Genomic DNA, 25727 nt, shown 5'->3' with positions numbered 1-25727 from the left:
GGCCAGTTAGACTGTTTCACGTGGCAGCTGACTTCAAAAGTGTAAAAGCAGATTTTGCTAGGCCCTCCTAAGGCCTAGACCTGGAACTGGTATGCACAAACAGGAATGGGAGAAATAATTAGCAACCCCCTTTGGAGAAATTCCACTGCAGGTGCTAAATCAGATTTTATTCAATTCATTTGTTCTTTATGAGCCGTCACTTCTCATACTATTGACTCCTTCATAGATCTTAGTCTGAAGAGGACACAACACATACACTATGATTTCTTTATTAATACAGTGATAAGTAATTCTTAAATTCAGGATTTTGTGATGTTGACTTTATTGACTTCTTCACACAGGAAACCTGGACAAACATGAAGAACTGGAGGAGCTTGTAGCAAGATTCTTAGGAGTAGAAGCTGCTATGGCGTATGGCATGGGATTTGCAACGAATTCAATGAACATTCCTGCTCTTGTTGGCAAAGTAAGACACTCTGTCATTTTTGAAAACTCCCTCATATATGTCTTCTTTTGTTTTGAAAAGCATTCAGAGTGAGCTGAAAGCTGTTGTAAACTTTAGACTAAACATAATTTAGCCAAAAATATTTCTATCATAAATTTTTTTTTTCCTTTTTTTTTTTTTCTTTTTTGAGACAGATTCTTGCTTTGTTGCCCAGGCTGGAGTGCAGTGGTGCTATCTCAGCTCACTGCAACTTCCGTCTCCCATGTTCAGGTGATTCTCCTGCTCAGTCTCCCGATTAGCTGGGACCACAGGCATGCACCACCATGCCCGGCTAATTTTTTGTATTTTTAGTAGAGGTGGGGTTTCACCATGTTGGCCAAGCTGGTCTCGAATTCCTGAATTCAGGTGATCACCCCACCTTGGCCTCCCAGAGTGCTATGATTACATATGTGAGCCACCACACCTAGCCACAAATTGTTTTTCATTAAGAAAATAATAATAAAATTGAGATGAGGCCTCACTGTGTTGCCTAGGCTGATCTCGAACTCCTGGGCTCAGGCGATCCTCCTGCCTTGGCCTCCCAAAGTGCTGGGATTATGGGCATGAGCCATGATGCCCAGCCATATCACAAATTTTTGGACAGGTATATCCCATGGATATTCATCAGTTGGAGTTTTCTTGCTAGAACCTGTGACCCTTATGTCTTCCATGAGCTGATTCTTGCCTTCTTTATATCTGAAGGAAGTTGGATAAATAAAAACTTGGAAAAGACTTAAGCTTATTAAAGAAAGAAGGTTTAGTTTGGAAAATTTTTTTAGCAGATAGTTTTTGCTAAGTAGAAAAATATGAAAATATGTAGTTATCCTAATACTTGATTTACTGCAATACATATTGCTTAGGTTTATTTATTTATTTATTTTATTTTGAGATAGAGTTTCACTGTTGCCCAGGCGGGGGTGCCATGGTGCAATTTTGGCTCACTGCAACCTCCACCTCCCAGGTTCAAGCAATTCTCTTGTATCAGCCTCCCGAGTAGCTGGTATCACAGGCACCCACCTCCACGTCCGGCTAATTTTTGTATTTTTAGTAGAGTTGGGGTTTCACCATGTTGGCCAGGCTGGTCTCGAACTCCTGACCTCAGGGGATCCACCTGCTCTGGCCTCCCAAAGTGTTGGGATTACAGGTGTGAACCACCCTGCCCAGCCAATATGTTTAGAAATTTTTCTATATATGTACGTATGTGTGTGTGTGTGTGTGTGTATTTACATATTTAATTTGTATATATTTATGTATAATATATGAACATATTTATATGTAAACACACTATTATATATAATATATAAACACTATAATAACTATATATTATATATGTATATATAATACATTGTATAATATATATATTTTATATATATATACCCGCAAGTGGGTAACACATGTGAGAGGGCACAATCTGTATGTAAACGTAAATTACATTTCAGCAGATTGGTACTCTCATCCTGAAAGATCCCTTGAGGTTATTTATTCTCATGTGTAACATAACATCCAGGAATGGTATATTGAAAACGTGGTAGGTTAACTCAAGCAGGAGAATTGAGTTTTTATTTGTTGGTTGACTATATGGTCACACTTAGCTGTGTGACTGTGAGTATGTCAGATACTCTTTCTGATCCTCAAAGTTTCTTTTGTAAAATGAGATGGTTGAGTTAGATGAACTCTAAAGTCCTTTTTATTTATGCACGTCTAGTCCCAAGCATTTTGAATAAGGGATAGTCAACCTGTATTAGAAAAAAATGTAAAGCTTGTAGCTTAAAAAATTAGAAAAAGAAGAACAAATTAAACCCAAACTAAGCAGGGTCTATAAGGTACAGATGGGACAAATAGAAAACAAGCAGCAAATTAGATTTAAAAACACCTGTATTGATAAACATTAAATATAAATGGTTTATATATTTCAATGAGAAGACAAAGGTTGTCAGATAAAATTAAATAGGTTTCCTAATACAAAATAACAACCTATTTTAAATATGAAGACACAGGTTAAAAGGAAAAGGATAGAAAAAATACAATATGCAAATAATAATCAGAAGAAATTTGAAATACCTGTATTAATATAAACAAAGCTTCAGAGCAAGAAATATTTCTGGTGATAAAGAGAAACATTGTGTAATGATTAAGGAATTAATTCATCAAGAGGATATAATTTTAAATGTATAGATGCTTAGCCCATTTATGCCTAGTGTTCCATTATTAGAATGCTAAGCATGTGGGAGTTACTTATATCTTACTGCTCAAGGTCATTCATTGCCAAGGTCTGATGTTGCAATTCAAAAAACTGCAGCCTCAGGCATAAATCGGTTAATAACAGAGCTTCAAAGTACATGAAGCAGAAATTGATGAAATTAAAAGTAGACAAATAAAAAAATTGTAATTAGAGACATTAACACCTCTCTCTTAATTGACAGAAGAATGAAACAGAAAATCAGTAATGATATAGAACATTTGGAAAACACTGTCAACCACTTGACCTAATTGAGAGTTATGAAACACTTCACTCAACAACAGCAAAGCATTTACTACAAAAGACAATAATGTAGTCTAGGCCATTAAGCAAGTTTTAGTCAATTTAAAAGTATTAAAATTATTCAAAGTGTGTTCTCTGATCACAGTGGAATTTAGAGTAGAAATTAATAGTAGAGATATCTGGAAAATCTTTGAATATTTAAAAATTAAACAATATCCTTCAAAATGATTCTTGGGCCAACAAAGAAAAAACAAGGGAAAATAAAAATATTTTGAACTAAATGGAAATGTAACCTATTACAATTTGTAGGATGAAGCTAAAGTAATGCTCAGATGGAAATGTATAGCATTAAATATTTATACAGGTTGAGCATCCCTAATCCTAAAATCTGAAATCTAAAATGTTTCAAACTGGTAAGTTTTTGGAGTGTCATCATGACAGCACAAAGAAAATGCTTAGGGGTACTAAACCAGTAAATATGCAAATAATCCAAAATCCACAAAAATCTGAACTCTGAAACATGTCTGGTCCCAAGCATTTTGAATAAGGGATATTCAACCTGTATTAGAAAAAATGTAAAACTTGTAGCTTAAAAAATTAGAAAAAGAGAACAAATTAAACCCAAACTAAGCAGAAGGAAGAATATAATGATGTTAAATGCAACAATCAATTAATTAGAAAATAGACAATAGGGAAATCAGTGAAACCAAAGCTGATTCTTTGAGAAAATGAATACAATTGATAAATCTCTAGCCAGAACGGTTAGGATAAGAAGAGAGAAGATGCATATTACCAGTAACAGGAAGCAGAGAGGGAGACATCACTACAAATCCTATGGCCATTAAAGGATAATAAGGGAATATTAAGAACAACTTCAGGCCAGGCGGGGTGGCTCACACCTGTAATCCCAGCACTTTGGGAGGCCGAGGCAGGTGGATCATGAGGTCAGGAGTTCTAGACCAGCCTGACCAACATGGTGAAACCCTGTCTCTACTAAAAATACAAAAAAATTAGCTGGGCATGGAGGTACGTGCCGGTAATCCCAGCTACCTGGGAGGCTGAGGCAGGAGAATTGCTTGAACCTGGGAGGCAGAGTTTGCAGTGAGCTCAGATCGCACCACTGCACTCCAGCCTGGGCAACAGAGCAAGATTCTGTCTCAAAAAAAAAAAAAACAAAAAACTTCATGCCAATAAATTCAACAACTTAGATTAAATAGATAAAATTCCTTCACATTATAATACATTGCTGTCCTGCATTTTAGAAGTACAAACCTGAGATTCTTATTTGTTAGAATTTTTAACACTAGAGGATTAAAGAATCTCATCTTGCTCTTCTCTCTGTATGCTTGCAGACTCTTAACAAAGGATTCTCTAGAATTAGACATTTTCTACACAGACCAGGAAAGTACAACTGTAAAGATTTATATTCCAAATCAAACTATAGTTGAAATACCATTAAATATCGTTTAATTTGTTAAAGACAATAACTTATCCAGTTTTAATGATTCTTTGAATCTCATACTAAATTTCAATGTGAAGTGGTTGATTGCTCAGTTTAACGGCGGAGTGGAGTAGTATATTGATGAAGAGCATAGGTTCTGGAAGCAGACGTTTGTATTATTTAATAATTATTTTGTTACTGTGCTTGTGACCTTGGGCAAGATTTTAAACTGAACAAGAGTTTCCTCATATGTAAAGTGGGAGTGATGAAAGTGTCTACCACATAGAGTTATTATGAGGACTAAAAGTAATAATGCATTTAAATCTTTTAACATGATGCCTGAAACATTAAGTGCTTAGATGTCAACTGCTGTTATTAATATCTATTTTATTTTTGAACCAAAGATTTAATAAAGCTTCAGAATAGTTTCAAAGGGACAGATTGATACATTGAAATGGTGAATAAGGCTGGCTAAAAAGAGTTATTTTTTTTGCCAGAAAAAAGAACATAATGCTTTTGCAGGTTTGCCAGAAAACTGTTTAGCTGGAAAGAGGAGAAAATAAAATTTTGTGTGAAGGGAAAGGCAAGGGAGGATTCTTTTTAAGATATATTTGAATGCCAAGAGTGGTAAGTAAAAAAAACTGAAGACTTGCTGAAGAGAAAGCTGACCTCTCTTTATTTTCTCCCCTAGTTTCATTTTTTTCAATTTTAAAACTTTTTTGAAACTTAAATTTAGACTTGCGAAAGAGTTACAAAAGAGTACAGAGAGTTCCGGAATACTATTCATTCAGCTTCTCTTTATGTTAACATCTTACATAACGTAGAACCATTTCTTACAGCTAAGAAATTAACTGTGATAGGCTGGGCGCAGTGGCTCAAGCCTGTAATCCCAGCACTTTGGGAGGCTGAGGTGGGTGGATCACGAGGTCAAGAGATAGAGATTATCCTGGTCAACATGGTGAAACCCCGTCTCATCTAAAAATACAAAAATTAGCTGGGCATGGTGGCGCATGCCTGTAATCCCAGCTACTCAGGAGGCTGAGGCAGGAGAATTGCCTGAACCCAGGAGGCAGAGGTTGTGGTGAGCTGAGATCGTGCCATTGCACTCCAGCCTGGGTAACAAGAGCAAAACTCCATCTCAAAAAAAAAAAAAAAAAAAAGAGAGAGAAATTAACTGTGATACAATACTATAACTAAAGTACAAGATGTATTTGGTTTCACCAGTTTTTCACTGATGTCTTTTTTCCACTTCAGGATCCAGGTGAGGATCTAGATTGCCTTTCCTTTTGTAGCTCCTAGTTCTCCTCCAATCTGGAATAGTTTCTGTTTTTCTTTATCTTTCATGACCTTGACACTTCTGAAGGGTACTGGTCATTTACTTTGTAGAATGTCTCCAATTTGGGTCTGTGTGCTATGTTGTTGTGGTTTGACTGAGCCTATGTGTTACTGAGAAAGTTACTACAGAAGTGATGCCCTTCTTAGTGAATCATGTGAGATTATGTGGTTTCGGTACATGTTACTGATGATATAAATCTTAATCACTTGGTTCAGGAGTCAGCCGGGATTTTCTGCCACCAACTTACTGCTTTTCCCTTTGTAATCACCATCTATTGTGGCAGAGATACTTTGGAACTATATATAGCATTTCAGATTAAACTTTCACCGACTAACTTTAGTATGCTTTTCTGATCTTGCCTATGGCAATTATATTACCTTGGTGTTCTAATGGTGATTTTTCTATTTTCCCTCATTTCTTCTATACTTATTAATTAGAATTTTTGTGTAAGGAAGAGTTCTTGCTTTTCCTTTACTTATTTGTATCATGGGTTTGTGAATTTTTTATTATTTGGGTTATAATTCAACACAATTGCTTCTTTTTTGTTGCTCGAGTTTTAGTTTTGGCCATTGGGAGCTCCTTCAGGTGGGTACCTGTGTCCTTTGAATATGTAACAACTTTTTTTTTTTTTAAGCACTCTCATACTTTCTGGCATGATAAAATACTCCAGGATTATCTTATATTTTCCCTATCCCAGTTTTGGAATTAACCAGTTCTCAAAGAAGCCCTGGTTCTTGGAGAATGGTATTTAGAAACCAAGGTCTGGGAACTAGGTATGTTTATTGCTGCAGGAGTGTCACTGCTTCTCACCTCTCAGTGACTAGAGCTAGAAAATGTATGTATGTATGCTAATACATCTCTCTCTCTCTCTCTGTGTATATGCATAAAGATTTGAAAGCCAGGAGTCTATATTGATACTGCCAACTCTCCTCCTCCTCCTCCTCCTTTTTTCTTCTCCTCCTTTTTTCCCCCCCAGACAGAATCTCCCTCTGTTGCCCAGGCTGGAGTGTAGTAGCACAATCTTGGCTCACAGAAACCTCCGCCTCCTGGGTTCAAGTGATTCTTCTGCCTCGGCTTCCTGAGTAGCTGGGATTACAGGTGCCCACCACCACACCCAGCTAATTTTGTTTTGTTTTGTTTTGTTTTAGTAGGGTTAGGGTTTTGCCATGTTGGCCAGGCTGGTCTCGAGCTCCTGACCTCAAGTGATCCATCTGCCTTAGCCACCCGAAGTGCTGGGATTAGAGACATGAGCCACCATGCCTGGCCACTTCATATTGAATGTGTACATTTTTAGTGAGGTAGCTTTTTTTATCATACTAAGTATGTGCATAATAAAAATTTCAAACACAATTACTGTTATAAGTTTCTTAAGTATTCCTTTAAGAATATTCTGTAATAAAATAATTTTAAATAAAGAATATTCTGTAATAAATAAGCATGTATATATACAGTTGACCCTTAAACAACATGGGTTTGGACTATGCAGGTCCACTTACATGTGGATTTTTTTTCAACCAATTATGGATAAAAAATAAAGTATTTGGCCAGGCACGATGACTCAAGCCTGTAATCTCAGCACTTTGGGAGGCTGAGGCGGGCGGATCACCTGAGGTCGGGAGTTCAAGATCAGCCTGGCCAACATGGTGAAACCCCGTCTCTACTAATACAAAAAATTAGCTGGGCATGGTGGTGCGTGCCTGTAATCCCAGCTACTCAGGAGGCTGAGGCAGGAGAATTGCGTGAACCCAGGAGATGGAGGTTGCAGTGAGCTGAGATCGCACCATTGCACTCCAGCCTGGGTAACAAGAGCGAAACTCCGTCTCAAAAAAAAAAAAAAAATTAGTCGGGCATGATGGCGGGTGACGGTAATCCCAGCTACCTGGGAGGCTGAGGCAGGAGAATCGCTTGAACCCAGGAGGCAGAGGTTGCAGTGAGTCAGGATTGCACCACTGCACTCTAGCCTGGATGACAAGAATGAGATTCCATCACACACATACACCGACAGACACACACCCCTATACAAACACAATTCATGGAACACAAAATCCAAGTATATGGAGGGCCTACTTTTTATATAAGCAGGTCCCACAGGGCCAACTGCAGGACATGAGTGTGCATGGATTTGGATATATGTCGGGGTCAGGTGGTTCTGGAACCAAGTCCTCCTGCAGACTGAGGGATGACTGTGTGTCTGTGTATCTTTTCTCTTTTTTTATTCTCATGGGAGCATGCTGTATACTTTCTGTACCTTTTTCATCTAATTGGATATTTTGAGGCTATTTTTGACAGAGAAAAACCTGTTTCTGAGTTCCAATCTGACAGGTTGAAGGGCTCCCTGAGAGTTGGAAGAATAAGAACTGCAGTGAAAAAAAAACAAGCTGAGAGCTTCAGTGTTTTCTTGTTGCCTTAGCAGAAACCCATGTTTGTGTGTTAAAGTAAAGCTTGTTTGGGGATTTTTAAGACAAAACTGAAGCCTACGGTCCATGTTATGTGGGGAAAAGGTTAGTAATTAGAATAATTTCCTGGACTCTAGATATGAGTGGTAGTGTGAGAATGCACCATTTCCACGGACATGACCCCATCAGCTGCCATTTCCCACAGATAAACAGAACACCATACTAAAACTACATGGAATTCTCTCAAGTAAAGAAGCCAAAAATGTTTTAGAGACTAATGTGTTAGATTTTAGATATAAATAAAGATCTGTTGCCCTATATCTGAATGTTTACATCAATGAAGATATTAAATTAAAAGGGTAGAATTTCGCATCTACTTTTAAGGTGTCTTTACAAAAATCAAATCATCATGTATGCTTTCTTCCTACTCTTAAAATTGATCACTTTACTGTTGTGCACTATTTCCTTAATAAGATACGGCTATTAGTACTTGTGGCATTTTGTCATTTGTGTAACTAACCCTTTCCCCTCCAGCTTCTTACCTTCCTGTTCCTGTGATATTGCAGGGTTGCCTGATTCTGAGTGATGAACTGAACCATGCATCACTGGTTCTGGGAGCCAGACTGTCAGGAGCAACCATTCGAATCTTCAAACACAACAGTGAGTTTGCTGTAGAATTCACTGCTGGCCTTGGTGTTGACTATTCTTTGGATCCATGGTGGGGTTAATATTAGTTATATTTACAGTTGAAAATATAAAGGAAGCTGAAGTAACAACATTGAAAATGTTCTTCTGGTCCAGTCTTTTAAAATTAAACATTGAAGGAAGCCTTTTATAAAGATATAATACTATTCTTTTATTTGACCTTCAAGTTTTCCACCCCATTTCCTTGTTTACAAATCCCTTGCTCAAATACATTACTAGATGCCTACAGGGTATCTTGCCGTAAGACTAGGGGTATTTAGATGAATAAATTAAGATCTCTGACTGGTTAATGAAGAGACTTAATAGATAAGCTAGTGCTTACAATACAGTAGACAGATTCTGAAGTACAGATATGAACAGATGCTATGGGAGCACAGAGGAGGGTGGCACTGAGCCAAACATTTCCTCCCTAAGTGGAAATATCTATGTATTATTAAAATGATTTATAATAAAAATGCATAACTTTCATAGTTACAGCACATGCATAGGCAGAAAAGATTACCAAATTAGATGTTTAATATCATCTTATCCCAAAATGTGTACAGATAGGTACAGAAAAAAGTTTGGAGGAATGTGTACCAAAATGTTAGGTGTGTACCCCTGGATGGAAGAATCATAGACGATAACATCATTTTTGCCTTTGTTTTTGTTTTTGTCTTTTCTAAAATGTTTTACAGTGAGAAATGAGATCTTATTAAACATAACTGTGTAATAACCTATTTTATTTATTTATTTGTTTTTTGAGACTAGAGTCTCGCTCTGTTACCCAGGCTGGAGTTCAGTGGCTCAATCTTGGCTTACTGCAACCTCCGCCTCCTGAGTTCAAGTGATTCTCCTGCCTCAGCCTCTGCAGTAGCCAGAATTACAGACAGATGCCACCACACCTGGCTAGTTTTTTATATTTTTAGTAGAGGTGGAGTTTCACTGTGTTGGCCAGGCTGGTCTTGAACTCCTGACCTCAGTTGATCCACCTGCCTTGGCCTCCCAGAGTGCTGGGATTACAGGTATGAGCCATCCCACCTGGCTTTTTTATTTTTATTTTTTTTAACAATATACTGTGATTGTTGTTTGTCAGTACGTGTGACTCTACTTCATTCTTTCATGCCAGTGTGGCAGTCAGTGCCTGTATGTGCCCTCATTTAATTGCCCCCTCAGTTGGACATCAAGGTTCTTTCTACATTTTTCTACTGGAAACAGCACTACACTCACAGTTTTGTACAATCATCTGGTTAGTGCCTTAGGATAAATTTCTAGCAGTCTCAGAATACGTGGTTAAAAGATTATACATTTTTAATACTTTTCCAAATTGCCTCTAAGCATTGTATGAACTTTTTTTTTCACTTTTATTTTAGGTTCAGGGGTACATGTTTGTTATATAGGTAAATTGCATGTCTCGGGGGTTTGGTGTACAGATTATTTCATCACCCAGGTAATCAGCATAGTACCTGATAGGTAGTTTTTTGATCCTTACCGTCCTCCTCCCTGGCTCACCCTCAAGTAGGCCCCAGTGTCTGTTGTTCCCTTCTTCTTGTCTGTATGTACTCAGTGTTTAGCTCCCAGGTATAAGTGAGAACATGTGGTATTTGGTTTTCTGTTTCTATGTTAGTTTGCTTTAGATAATGGTTTCCAGCTACATTGATGTTGCTGCAAAGGACATGATTTCATTCTTTTTTATGGCTACATAGTATTCCATGGTGTATATGTACCATATATATATATTATATATAAAATTTTATTTCTTGAGACAGAATCTTGTTCTGCCACCCAGGCTGGCATGCATTGGCATGAACTCAGCTCACTGCAACCTCCCCCTCTGCAGCTCAAGCAATTCTCTCATCTCACCCTAGTAACTAAGACTACAGTTGTGTTTCACCACGCCTGGCCAGGCTTTTTTGTTGTTGTTGTTTTGGTTTTTTGTAGAGATGGGGTTTCACCATGTTGCCCCAGCTGGTCTTGAACTTCTGTGCTCAAGCAATCCACCCACTTCGGCCTCCCAGTGCTGGGATTATAGGCATGAGCCACTGTGCCTGGCTCCACATTTTTTTAATCCAGTCTACTGTTAATGGACATTTAGGTTGATTCTATGTCTTTGCTGTTGTTAATAGTGCTACAATGAACATACACATGCTTGTGTTTTATATGAATTTTTACTCAACAACATGAGATCGACTGTTTCTACTCGCTGGCCAAAATAGACTACACTGAATTATTTTAAATCTTTCCAGATCTAATGAGGAAATAACATGTTAATTTTTATTTCATTATTAGGTATAGAGCAACTTTTAACATTTTTATTGTACCTGTTTTTTAAACCCTACTTGTAAGCTAATGTGTTTATATTTCTATAAATTGGCCATTTTCAAATTGTTTCTATTTTTTACTGATTATAGGAGCCCTTTATATTAATTATTTTTTCCTTTATGTTGCTTTTTGTTTGTTTGTTTGTTTTGAGACAGGGTCTTGCTCTGTCACCCAGTCTGGAGTGCAGTAACACAGTCTCGACTCACCACAGCCTTGACCTCCTGGGCTCAAATGATTCTTCTGCCTCAGCCTCCCGAGGAGCTGGGACTGTAGGCATGCACCACCATACTGGGCTAGTTTTTTTTATTTTTTGTAGAGATGAAGTCTCCCTGTGTTACCCAGGTTGGTCTTCAACTCTTAGGCTCAAAGGATCCTCTGGTTTCAGCCTCCCAAAATGCTGGGATTACAGGAGTTATTTACCATGCCCAGACTGCACTATTTTTATGTTTTTTACTTGGTTTTCAATGTCTTGCTGTGCAGACTCATTAAAGTGTTTCTGTTGCCACACTTATTGTTTTACGACTTTTGGATTTTACACAATACCTTCCTCATTCTCACATCATAAGATTATTCTCTCCTGCTTTCTTCTGGGAGTTTTGCAATATATTTTTATTTAAATTTATGTGAGCCGGGCACGGTGGCTCAAGCCTGTAATCCCAGTACTTTGGGAGGCCGAGGCGGATGGATTACCTGCGGTCAGGAGTTCGAGACCAGTCTGACCAACATGGTGAAACCCAGTCTCTATATAAAAAAATAAATAAATAAATAAATAAATAAATGTATATGGAATTTGGGGGTATAACATTGGAGAGAGGTTGCATTTTTTTTTCTAAGTAGGTAATATGGTTAAGCATTCTGCTATAGATACTTCTTTTTTTGTTTGTTTTTGAGACAGAGTCTCACTCTGGAGTGCAGTGGTGCAATCTCGGCTCACTGCAACCTCAGCCTCCTGGGTTTAAGTGATTCTGATGTCTCAGCCTCCCAAGTAGCTAGGATAACACCACCACACCCAGCTAATTTTTTTGTATTTTTAGTAGAGATGGGGTTTTGCCATGTTGGCTAGAACTCCAGACCTTAAGTGATATACCCACCTCGATCTCCCAAAGTACGGAGATTAAAGGCGTGAGCCACCACACCTGGCTGATACTTCTTTTATCTAAAATTTTGACCAGTATTATTTTTCTCCTCCTTCTGTATATAAACATAGAAAACTAAAATAATTCATACATTTTTAGTTGTCTTCAGCTGATTGCCGTACATTGCTCTCTGCCTGAGAACTGAAGGCTTTGCAGGACTCTCGGAGGCTGAGGCAAGTGGATCACCTGAGGGCAGGAGTTCGAAACCATCCTGGCCAACATGGTGAAACCCCGCCTCTAATAAAAATACAAAAATTAGCTAGGTGTGGTGGCAGGCACCGGTAATCCCAGCTACGCAGGAGGCTGAGGCCAGAGAATCACTTGAATCTGGGAGGCAGAGGTTTCAGTGAGCAGAGATCACACCACTGTGCTCCAGCCTTAGCAAAAGAGTGAGGAGACTCTGTTTCAAAAAGAAAGAAAGAAAAAACGGGAAGCTTTGAGTCAGGACATATTTACTTCTGTGGGGAACATCTGAATCTTGGTTAGGTCATATGCAGATTTTTTTCTTAAAAATTACTGAATGTTTAAGCACAGTCACAACCTTAGGCTATCTTATTTGTGTTTTGTGTTTTTATTACCTTATTTCTTTTTCTGTCAAAATTGTTTTCTGCAAGGAGCGAAACCATGTACTTTTATAACCCGTTCCTCCAGTGATGAGCAATACAGAATACAAAATCAGATTTTATGATAGGGCCGGGCACAGTGGCGAACACCTGTAATCCCAGCACTTTGGGAAGCCGAGGCAGGCAGATCACCTGAGGTCAGGAGTTCAAGATCAGCCTGGCTAACAGGGTGAAACTCCATCTCTACAAAAATACAAAAATTATCCAGGCATGATGGCAGGTGCTGGTAATCCCAACTCCTTGGGAGGCTGAATCAAGAGAATCACTTGAACCTGGGAGGCAGAGGCTGCAGTGAGCTGAGATCATCCCATTGCACTTCAGCTTGGGCGACAGAGGGAGACTCCGTCTCAAACAAAAAAAAGATTTTATGCTGGAATGTCTCCCACCCCTATTAAGTATTTCCCACACTTATGTTGCTTAAATTTGGGGGAGTTTTTTTTCTCTTTTTTTTAAGGACTTCATTTCAGGGCAAGCATTTTTTTTTTTTTTGAGACAGAGTTTCACTCATTACCCAGGCTGGAGTGCAATGGCGCGATCTCGGCTCACCGCAACCTCCACCTCCTGGGTTCAGGCAATTCTCCTGCCTCAGCCTCCTGAGTAGCTGGGATTACAGGCACGCACCACCATGCCCAGCTAATTTTTTGTATTAGTAGAGACGGGGTTTCACCATGTTGACCAGGATGGTCTCGATCTCTTGACCTCGTGATCCACCCGCCTCGGCCTCCCAAAGTGTTGGGATTACAGGCTTGAGCCACCGCGCCCGGCCTCAGGGCAAGTATTTTAAGTATGAAATATGTAGTGTGGCTGCAATGGTCTGCAAAGCATTTGTCTTTAACAAGGAAATTATGATCATCAATAATGGCAGTAGCAGCCAAGTTCTTTCCAGGCCCATTAACCATCGTAAGAACCAACAAAACCACAAGAACTTGGTTTTTTATAGACAACGGATGAAGTCAAACATGGAACAGTATCAACTGATTGTAAAGCCTGCTTAACACATAGACTCATACATGCCTTAGATGGGTGTATTTTTTTTTTAGATGGGTGTATTTTTAACCCAGTACCAAAATAAAGCTCTTTAACAAGCATTTATTGAGTATGTCCTAGGTGAAAAGAAATGGAGCATGCACTGTGAAGTTTTTTACCCCTTGCATTTGTTTTTTAGGAGGTATATGTGTGTGTGATGTTTATCACACTCTCTTGCTCTTTTTTATGCACTTTTTTTCTGAATGACTCACTAGGATTAGCTATATGGTTTGATTCTATATTTTTTGATTAACACAAAAAAGCTAACTTAATGGCAGGGTATTCAGCATGAGACATTGGTCATTTTATAAGCAAGCTGATGGACTGAATCAACCACCACAGTCATTTAATCAAGTTTCAATGGTTTTGAACATTAGTTACCTTTTGGATTTCAATTGAAGGTGGCAATAAACCTGTTTGCGTTGCTTTTTTCTGCCCAATTCTAATTATGTCCTTTGCTATCTGAGGTGCACTTTCTGAATGAGAAATGTATCTCTGCATTTCTGGAATAAAGTTAGGAATGAAGAAGATACTGTGTGACTCTGTTCTTTTGTTGTGTGCTGTAGACATGCAAAGCCTAGAGAAGCTATTGAAAGATGCCATTGTTTATGGTCAGCCTCGGACACGAAGGCCCTGGAAGAAAATTCTAATCCTTGTGGAAGGAATATATAGGTAATCCTGCTTTATTATTCTTACCTTTGTGAGTTGGGCCCATTAAGTCATAGAATTTTTTAACTGAAGGGAACAGTACTCTAGCCTCCTCTGGAAACTAAGGAGACAGTGTTTATAAGTCAGTAAAATACCTGGAAACAGAGTGAGCATTAGAACAGAAGTCTTTTTGTCTGGTTCTTCTTTATTCTTTCCATTATACTACATAGTCCCCAAACACCCTTTCTATTTGGGTCTTTTATTTTTCCAGTTTGTAGAGGGAACTTATATGTAGGGGCAAGGACTCAATATGTCAGTTAACTTTAATAAATATTTTAGGCTGAGTGCAGTGACTCACACCTGTAATCCCAGCACTTTGGGAGGCCAAGGCGGGAAGTTGCTTGAGGCCAGGAGTTCGAAACCAGCTTGGGCAACATAGTGAAAGCCTGTCTCTATAAATGTTAAATAAATAGGCGGGGCACAGTGGCTCACGCCTGTAATCCCAGCACTTTGGGAGGCTGAGGCAGGCGGATCACGAGGTCAAGAGATTGAGATCATCCTGGCCAACATGGTGAAACCCCATCTCTACTAAAAATACAAAAATTAACTGGTCGTGGTGGTGCACGCCTGTAGTCCCAGCTACTTAGGAGGCTGAGGCAGGAGAATCACCTGAACCTGGGAGGCAGAGGTTTCAGTGAGCCAAGATTGGGTTACTGCACTCCAGCCTGGTGACAGAGCAAGACTCCGTTAAAAAAAAAAAAAAAAAGCTGTAAAGGTTAACCAAAATAAAATATTTTTGTTTTTATTTTTAGTTTTGTTTGAGACAGAATCTCACTCTGTCACCTAGGCTGGAGTGCAATGGCGCGATCTCGGCTCATCGCAACCTCCACCTCCCAGGTTAAAGCGATTCTCTTGCCTCGTTCTCCCGAGTAGCTGGGATTGCAGGTGCATGCCACCATGCCCAGCTAATTTTTGTATTTTTAGTAGAGTCGGAGTTTCACCGTGTTGGCCAGGCTGTTCTCATACTCCTGACCTCATGATCCGCCCATCTCAGCCTCCCAAAGTGCTGTGATTACAGGCGTGAGCCACTGCGCCCCGGCCAACCTTTACAGCTTTTACACATATTTTACCACCTGATTTTTTTTGTTCTTTTGTGTCATTTTAATTGCCTGTGCAATGTGATGCAAAGTCACATGTTGCCTGTAGTCACAAGCTTTAGAAGAATCTGCCGTGAACATAATTCTTTTTGTCATGAATTAAGATTGCTCGTGTTTGGTGCTTGTGTTTTTGGTTGTTGCTGGTGGTTTTTTTGTTTTTTTTGTTTGTTTGTTTTCTGTTTTGAAACGGGATCTCACTCTGTTGCCCAGGCTGGAGTGCAGTGGCGCAATCTCAGCTCACTGCAACCTCCACCTCCTGATTCTCCTGCCTCAGCCACCTGAATAGCTGGGATTACAGGCGTGCGCCACCATGCCCAGCTAATTTTTTTATTTTTAATAGAGATGGGGTTTCACCATGTTGGCCAGGCTGGTCTCGAACTCCTGACTTCAAGTGATCTGCCCGCCTCAGCCCCCCAAATTTCTGGGATTACAGCCCCCCAAAATGCTGGGATTACAACCCTCCAAATTGCTGAGCCACCACACTCAGCCAGTACTTATTTTAAAATATCCAGTTTCTTTTCCCCTAGTCTTTTGCTTTACCATCGTGTCATCTACCTTTGTCAGTTTAAAACCACAGATGCAGCGGGGCATGGTGACTCACGCCTGTAATCCCGGCAGTTTGGGAGACCAAGGCAGGCAGATCATGAAGTCAGGAGATCGAGACCATCCTGGCTAACACAGTGAAATCTCATCTCTACTAAATATTAAAAAAACATTAGCCATTGTGTGATGGCACACACCTGTAGTTCTGGCTACTCGGAAGGCTGAGACAGGAGAATCACTTGAACCCTGAAGGCAGAGGTTGTAGTGAGCTGAGATCGAGCCACTGCACTCCAGCCTGGGTGATAAAGCGAGACTCTGTCTTAAAAAAAAAAAAAAATCACAGGTCATTATTCAGGTTTTCATGTTAAAGAAAAAACAAACAAAAAAAGAAACAAACAAAAAAATCACAGGTCAGACCATTTAAAAACCAATAAACTCAGCCAGGCATGGTGGCTTATGCCTATAATCCCAGCACTTTGAGAGGCCAAGGTGGGTATATCACTTGAGGCCAGGAGTTTGAGACTAGCCTGGGAAACATGGTGAAACCCCCTCCCTACTGAAAATATAAAAATTAGCTGGGTGTGGTAGTGTGTGCCTGTAGTCCCAGCTACTTGAGAGGCTGAGGCACAAGAATCACTTGAACCCAGGAGTTAGAGGTTGCACTGAGCCGAGATTGTGCCACTGCACTCCAGTCTGGACGACAGAGTGAAACTCTGTCTCAAAGGAAAAAAAAAAAAAACAGATGTAGTAAACTCGATGAAGTGCCAGACTCCCAGTTAGTCTCAGTGTATATGTGTTTATATATTTTTTTCATGTTTTGCCAGCATGGAAGGATCTATTGTTCGCCTTCCTGAAGTGATTGCCCTCAAGAAGAAATACAAGGCATACTTGTATCTGGATGAGGCTCACAGCATTGGGGCCTTGGGCCCCACAGGCCGGGGTGTGGTGGAATACTTTGGCCTGGATCCTGAGGATGTGGATGTTATGATGGGAACATTCACAAAGAGTTTTGGTGCTTCTGGAGGATACATTGGAGGCAAGAAGGTAAATGAGCCATGAGAATGAGCGATTAGAGATACAGTTACTGTTAACTAGATTTGGTACTTCAGGCCTAGCAGATAGGGCCCTAAACTGGAATATCCCCGAATTTGCCTGTGGTTTAGGCTCATAATACTAATGAGTGACTCTAATGTCTCCTCACTGAACTAAGGGCTGGTTCTGTCATTGTTTGTTGTTTTCTTACTCGAGCTTCTTTCTAAGCTACATGCTGATCTGAAATATAGAATACCCTCTTGTGTGAAGGAACACACAGTGGTGCTCCCTGCTTGCCCCAGCCTTCCGTTGGGTTTGCATTGTGCTCACAGTTTCAAAAACAGTGAGGTTATCATGGGAGCCGTGGGAATAGCGGGTCACCTTGCCCTTGGACACAAACGTATCATGAGTGGACATGGAGACAGGAAGGAAAAAGGTTGTGCCAGCTCTGGAGTACTACAAAGCATTGTATTTTTCAGTTTTTAAACTATGTAGTTGTCTTCTGGGTTTTTGTAGTCAGAAAAAAATCATAGAGTGAATTTTGATGCAACTAAGAATCTGTGTGGCATGGTGGAAATGGTGAACCATAAGGACAGAGGCTGGGTGTGAGTATTGCTCTGCTTGCTTTGTTAGACCTTAGGGAAAACATTTAACCTTCTAAAATAGAGATAAAAATGGCTAGCTTGTAAGATTGTAGTAAGGGTTTAAAAAATAATGTATGTCCATGCTACAATATGGGTATGCCTTAAAAATATTATGGTAAGTGAAAAAAATTAGTCACAAAAAGTCACATATTGCACGTTTTAAAATATGTGATATCTAGGATAAGCATAGAAACAGAAAGTAGATTAGTAGTTGCTGGAGGCGGACAGGATGGGGAAATGAAAAGTGAATGCTAATGAGTATGAGGTTTCCTTTCAGGGTTATGGAAATGTTCTAAAATTAGTAGGAAAAGTGGCACAACTCTGGATATACTAGAAACCACTGAATTATACCTTAAAATGGTGAATTCTGTGGTATGTGGCTTATATCTCAATGAAGCTGTTATTTTTAAACATTGACTGCAACATTAGGGAAAAAATAATGTGTGTCAGGTATTTGTATATGACACGGAGGAGGTGCTCATAAATGTTCTTAATTTTGCTTTAAAACTCAATATTGGGAGTCTTAAAGAATGTGTATGTTGGGCACAGTGGCTCATGCCTGTAATCCCAGCACTTTGAGAGGCTGAGTGGGAGGATTAAAGACTTGAGCCCAGGAGTTCAAGACCAGCCTGGGCAACACAGTGGGACTTCATCTCTACAAAAAAGTAAAAAATTAGCTGGGTGTGATGGCACTTGCCTGTAGTCCCAGGTACAGGGGAGGCTGAGACAGAGGATTGCTTGATCCTGGGAGATAAAGGATGCAGTGAGCCATGATTACATCACTGCACTCCAGCCTGAGCAACAAAGCAAGACCTTGTCTCAGAAAAAAGGTCATTCTTTTGATAATTGATTGCCTTTTAGAGAGAACTCATTTTCAGTGACTTTTAATCAGGTTTAATAGATTTTTATCTCAAATTTTATGTTTTTGGTAATGCAACCAAACTCTTTGGAGAGTTAGTTGTTTTTTAGTAAGCTTTGTGACTGTGAACCAAAAGATAGAAAAATAATATTATCTGGGATAATATTAAGTACAATATATTTGTGCTTTTGGTTTTTTTTTTAACTATAACTTTTAATATTTTTGAGATAAAACTGTTTTATAAACACATTTTGTGTCTCCCAGATTTGTTCTGGTACATAAGCTTCTTGTGTGCACATTTTAAAGATTGGTAAAAGCAAAAGATTATCAGAGAGTAGGGATATACAATTGTTTTTTGAAATTCTTGTAAATCAGAGTTTTACTTTATTCAGTGAGATGTCATTGGCATTCTAATGAAAGACCTTACACATTTCCATTTAATTTATTTCACATTTATATCATTTTATACATCTCTGTATATCAGGAGGAAGTTCTAAGGTCCTTAAAGTTGATGTTAGAGAACTGTTATTTAGGGGTATAAGGATGGGCTTTACAGGAACAGAGAGAGCTGCAGATGACACTTTCTGTGATACTTGGAATTAAATCATATATCTAAAAAGCAATCCAAATACCTTCTTGTTTAATCTAACCTTGTTAATTTCTTTCTTTTTTTTTTTTTTTTTTTTTGAGACAGAGTTTTGCACTGTCACCCAGGCTGGAGTGCAATCTGGGCTCACTGTAACCTCCACCTCCTGAGTTCAAGTGATTCTCCTGCCTCAGCCTCCCAAGTAGCTGGGATTACAGATGCCTGCCTCCACACACAGCTAATTTTTGTATTTTTAGTAGAGATGAGGTTTCACTATGTTGGTCAGGCCGGTCTCGAACTCCTGACCTCAGATGATCCACTCACCTCGGCCTCCCAAAGTGCCGGGATTACAGGCCTAAACCACTGTGGCTGGCCCTATTTCTGACTTTAAATGATAAAGTCTCCAAATTTAGAGGGATTTTTTTAAAACTAGTTTTTCTCCTATATTGTTCTGTGTTTAAGAAACAAAACCAAACCTAGGAACTTTGCCATGTTTCTGACTCAGTTGTTGCCAGCAGTATGCTTTGACCATGTTGATTGACCTTGCAACTCAGTATTAGTGTCCCTATTCCAGTGCTATTGAAGTGAGGAGTACTCTAGAACTTAGAAGGAAAGCACTGACATTGCCAGTGAATACAAGAATTGTCTCTACTTATCTGCCTCTGTGAAATCCCCAGGAGCTGATAGACTACCTGCGAACACATTCTCATAGTGCAGTGTATGCCACATCACTGTCACCTCCCATAGTGGGGCAGATCATCACCTCGATGAAGTGTATCATGGGGCAGGATGGCACCAGCCTTGGTAAGTCTTTCTTTTCTGGAAACATTGCATAAGTCCAGTTAGCAGCCAAAGGTGCTGTTTTTATAGAGTTTTTTGCCTAAAATAAAGAGTCAGGTTTACTAATAGGCAAAGCTGGCTGGTTTGTGGTTTCCATGGACACTTTTTAGTGTGTTTGATACATATGCCATGAGAACAACCCTGGCTCACTTCCTGTGGAATTTTCTTGTTTATAGATTGGAGGCTTTACTCTTACTGTCCTACATACCCTCTCAACTCAGCAGTGATATGCTTCAGGGTTTTTCTTGAATTACATAATTTTATGTGAGGATGTAATTCAGTTAGTGATGTTTCATTAACAGCGTAGTTAAGAGCTGCTGTTTTCATAAGTTAGTATTCCTGATTTAATGCCTTTTTAAAGAGTTTCTAATTTCACATAGATAATAAATGACATCCTGAATCAGTTTATTTTGTCTTTGATGGGATTTGTAGTCCCAACTACATGCCTTGACTAGATATACTACTATGAACAATAAAGTGCAGTGTTCACTTTCTGACATTTGACTTTGATTCTGCATCACCAGAGGGCAACATCAACTGCAGAACAGTGGTACTAAAAGCGGAGCAATTGGTTGTCTATTTTTACTTTAAAAAATGTTTTCATTGCACGTTATGAGACAATAATTTCACTTGTTGCTTTTGTAATGCTTGTAAAGTCAGTTTGGCATTTGTAAAAGATTGCACATTATCAGCTGTGAGCTCTATACTGTACAGTTATGTAATACTTTGTTGAAAGATTGATTTGGTTTGGATTGAATAAAGTGGTACCTTTTGATTGGTTTAAAACTGTTTTCTTTTCTTTTTTTTTTTTTTCTAGACAGAGTCTTGCTCTGTCACCCAGGCTGGAGTACAGTGGTGCGATCTCAGCTCATGGCAACCTGGGAAGCCCAGGTTCACAGGATTCTCCTGCTTCAGCCTCCTTAAGTAGCTGGGACCACAGGAGTGTGCCACCATACCTGGCCAATTTTTTTTGTATATTTTGTAGAGGTAGGGTTTCACCATGTTGCCTAGGCTAGTCTTGAACTCCTGGGCTCAAGTGATTTGCCTGCCTTGGCCTTCCAAAGTGCTGGGATTACAGGTATGGGCCACCATGCCCAGCTGACTGTTTTCTTTTCTTTCTTTCTTTTTTTTTTTTTTTGTTGAGACAGAGTCTCCCTGTGTTGCCCAGGCTGGAGTGCAGTGGCACAATCTTGGCTCACTGCAACCTTCGCCTCCTGAAGTTGCAATTCGAGGGAATTCAAGCAGTTCTCTGTCTCAGCCTCCTGAGTAGCTGGGATTACAGGCATCTGCCACCATGCCCAGCTAATTTTTGTGTTTTTAGTAGAGACGGGCTTTCACCAATGTGGTCAGGTTGGTCTTGAACTCCTGACCTCATGATCCACCCGCCTTGGCCTCCCAAAGTGCTGGGATAACAGCTGTGAGCCACTGTACCTGGCCGACTGTTTTTTTAAATCAGAATTTTGCCTTAACATTTTTTCTGATCTGTGTTAGATCCTTGTTTTCTCTATTGAGAGATTTTTAGAAATAGTGAAGTGTAATCATTTTCAGTTTTGTGAATTAATTCCCTGAAGAAGTTGTTTTATTAATGTCGTAAACACATCGTGGAACCTCTGAGTAGCTCCCTATTAGTAATAATTATAACTTTATCTCCTCTCCTTCTGATACAGTGTTAGTGGAAATAGTGTGTTTGAACCTGAGAGATAGACATATACACACATATGTATACATATAGCTAGCATTTCTCTAGTTACTTCACGTAGGCACATTTACTTTATTGATTGAGCACACAGGTTTAGGTGACTAAGAAATGGCTAAGAGCTATCAAAGTTAACATTGGAAAATATCTTTGCCCTGTTCTAGAACATGGATCCGTGTGACACGTTACCTACAGATAAATGACTTATCTGTACTAAATGATGAAATCTGGGCTGTGCTGGTAGTGAGAAAATGAAACATGGTAATTAGATGTTTGGGTCAGCACCAGTTTTCTAGTTTTTGCCTCCTGCCACCCCAAAGTTTAGTGCTGTGACACAACAGCCATCTGATTATGCTCACAGATGCCACAGGTCAGGAATTCAGTCAGGGCACAGCAGGGATGACTTGTCTTTGCTCCATTGTCTGGGGCTAACCTGGAAAACTCAAGTGTCTGGGAAGACTGACATGGTTGGGGGTTGGCATCATCTGGAGGCTTCTCTACTCACATGTTACCTGGGCTGGAGTGACTTGGAGCCAGGCTCAGCTGAGGCTATTGACCAGAGCACCTTCATGCATGTATCCTTTCCATGTGGCTTGGGCTCCTCATAACATTGTGACTGGGTACCCAAAAAGGATGCTTCAGAGAGAACACATTTCAGAGAACCTGGTGCAAACCCCATGACCTTTTCTGACCTGTTGTTAACAAGCAGGTCACTAAGGCCATCTCAGATTGAAGGGATGGGGAGCTAGATTCCACCTCCCCAATGGAGGCATGTCAAAGAATTTGTGACCTTTTTTTTTTGAGATGGAGTCAAAAAAGGGGGAAGTACCATTCTCTTTTAAACAATCCGATCTTGAGACAACTCAGAGCAAGAACTCACTCATTACCTAAGGATGGCAGCAAGCCATTCATGAGGGATCTGCCCCATGATCCAGATACCTCCCACCAGACCCCACCTCCAGCATTGGTGATCACATTCCAACCTGTGATTTGGAGAGGACAAACATCCAAACCGTATCAGTGAATATATTACTTTTATGATGAAAACTTTGTTTTTGTTGGGTTCCAGAGTACATTAAGCACCTGGTATTGAAAGTAAGGCTTAAACACATACATAGACAGCATGCGGTTGCTTATTGTTAAATGTTTTCATCTTTTTGTGTGAAGAAATGTTGCTCTTTTGTGTGAATGCAGAGCCTTCAGAAAAAGCTGCAGCATGCAAGGGAAGGTGAGATCCAGTTTCCACGTGACTTTGTGACACTCCTTTCTCCTTCCTCCCAACCTTTTCCACATTTCCCCTCCAGTTTCTATCCTTTTCCCAAGGAAGAACAGGATATGTGACTAGGTTGACAGATATTGAAAGGCAGCTTCACTAGGATCCCAGGTGAGATAATAATGAATGGGAGTTGTGCTGCCAGAATGCCTGTACCTGGAGTCGGAAGATTGAGTTAGCCCAGGCCAGGGAGTAGAAAAAAAAATGAGGCCTAAGAAATTCTGACAAATTCTATTAGACATTTGAAATTCTCGCTTTGACTTTACACATCACTAATCCATGTCCACTAATGGAATTTAGCTGTAATATCTGCTCAAGAATCAAGCCAAAATTGTTTGACCAAATAAGCTAAAATTTTGTTTTTCCATTTTCCAGAACTGTGCTTTGATGTATTTTACTTCTGTTTAAAGGTGTAGTTAATAACATGCATAGCATCCAGCTTAGTATGTGACATCTAGGATCCTTTCAATAAATTTACTGAATGAATGAATGAATAAATGCATGCATGCATGAATGTATACATGATTGGAAATACTAGAAAATCAGTGGGTTCTTCAAGTACTTTATTGTAAAATTGCTTGAGTAGTTGAATGTTAAGCCAGAGTAACCAAATTATGGAACCAAATTAACTAGATAGGTACATTTTAATAGATAAATTTTTAAATAATGACAGAACACTTCATAGAGTTTTGTACTTCTTTGTTTTGAAAGGAACTGGGCACATGCAGGCAGCTACTGATGTAGGAGAAAAAAGACTACCCTGAGCAGATTGAGGTTTAATCAAAATTAGGTTTGGCTCATTTGAATTAATTCCAGTAATAGACTTGTTAACGAGGTGTTACATGATCACCTTGAGAATACCGGAGAACTGTCAAAAACTAGGAGAACTGAGACAATTTAAAAAAAAAAAAAAAGTATTCCAGGACAGTGCGGTGGCACTTGCCTAGAGGCCCAGCTACTCAGGGGGCTGAGGTGGAAGGATCGCTTGAACCCCAGAGTTCTGGGCTGTAGCACAGTGTGCCAGAGACTGCACCAAGTTCAGCCATCAGTATGATGACCTCCCAGAAGTAGTGGACCACCAGGTTGCTTAAGGAGGGGTGAATTGGTCCAGGTTGGAAGCGGAGCAGGTTAAAGCTTCCCCTTCTGATCAGTAGTGGGATTACACCTGTGAATAGCCACTGCACTCCAGCCTGGGCAACATAGTGAGACCTTGTCTCTTAAAAAAAAAAAAAAAAAGAAAAGAAAAAGCATTCCAAGATTCCTATGCAGAAGGGTTAGAAGTGTTGGAAAAACACAGCCTTACTGTGAGGGGGCCATAGATAGAGACTTTCCTGCCTGTCCTCGGGGGCTGACAGCTTTTAACCGTCCCACCAAGCACCATGCTTCCTGAGCCCAGGAACATTTGGGTGTTGACTTTTTTCTTTATTATGTTTTAAAGTAATTTATTTTACTATTGGAAATTCATCAAAATAAACATTAAGTTTTCTGGTAAGCACAGTTTTATTCTTACATACACTATAGTTTAGCAGTTTATCTGATACTGGGAATCAGACTAGATTCCTCCTGTTTTGTGACTTTCTGCCTAGAATGCTATTGTTTTGTTTTTTTCTTCGAGATGGAGTTTCGCTCTTGCTACCCAGGCTGGAGTGCAATGGCGCGATCTCGGCTCACCGCAACCTCCGCCTCCTGGGTTCAGGCAATTCTCCTGCCTCAGTCTCCTGAGTAGCTGGGATTACAGGCATGCGCCACCATGCCCAGCTAATTTTTTGTATTTTTAGATGAGACGGGGTTTCACCATGTTGACTAGGATGGTCTCGATCTCTTGACCTTGTGATCCACCTGCCTCGGCCTCCCAAAGTGCTGGGATTACAGGCGTGAGCCACCGCGCCTGGCCTCCATCTGCTTCTAATTCTGAGGTTGCATGACGATAGTTAGAATTTTATTAAAACAGACTATTTTATAATCTGTAATTTTCTGCTAATTTTCCAAAGTTTAATTTTGAGTAATCAGCCCAACAAATGAAAGCCCTTTTGGGCATTTGCCTCCCTGTTTTCTCCCCATGTATCAGTAACCCCTTTCACCACCTTTCTGCTTCAGAAATCTATTCCGAATACTTAAGAGCTTTCGCAACGTGGTGTATCTATTTTTGATTCCACTGCTATCTCTTTCTTCCAAATCCAAATGCTATTAAAAATTTCTTGCAATAAGAGCAGACTCTCCTTTTGTGTCTTATTTCAGAGTTAGTTTGAAGCTAGCTATTAAGGTGCCCACATCTCACGCCTGTAATCCCAGCATTTTGGGAGGCAGGCGGATTACCTGAGGTTGACCAACATGGAGAAACCCCGATTCTACTAAAAATACAAAATTAACTGGGCATGGTGGCGCATGCCTATAATCCCAGCTACTCAGGAGTTGGAGGCAGGAGAATTGCTTGAACCCAGGAGGCAGAGGTTGCAGTGAGTGGAGATCACACCATTGCACTCCAGACTGGGCAACAAGAGCAAAACTCCATCTCAAAA

At 39.8% G+C, this 25727-nt stretch overlaps 1 protein-coding gene across 2 annotated transcripts in view; it reads left to right on the top strand.

The window, feature by feature from the left end:
- SPTLC2 (serine palmitoyltransferase long chain base subunit 2) overlaps positions 1 to 25727 on the top strand; it is a 119916-nt gene that overhangs the window by 46147 nt on the left and 48042 nt on the right. For both annotated transcript variants that reach the window (XM_012476890.3, XM_064375070.1), the window contains exons 5-9: positions 342 to 466; positions 8706 to 8799; positions 14497 to 14602; positions 17103 to 17322; positions 20077 to 20203. In XM_012476890.3, the coding sequence (XP_012332313.2) occupies positions 342 to 466; positions 8706 to 8799; positions 14497 to 14602; positions 17103 to 17322; positions 20077 to 20203 (672 nt within the window). The remainder of the gene's footprint in view (positions 1 to 341; positions 467 to 8705; positions 8800 to 14496; positions 14603 to 17102; positions 17323 to 20076; positions 20204 to 25727) is intronic.

This window comes from Aotus nancymaae, unplaced genomic scaffold, assembly GCF_030222135.1.
Source record: "Aotus nancymaae isolate 86718 unplaced genomic scaffold, 86718_ANA_hifiasm-v0.15.2.pri h1tg000011l, whole genome shotgun sequence".
In the NCBI taxonomy this organism is placed as follows: Eukaryota; Metazoa; Chordata; class Mammalia; order Primates; family Aotidae; genus Aotus; species Aotus nancymaae.
This window is presented reverse-complemented; position numbering and strand designations above follow the sequence as displayed.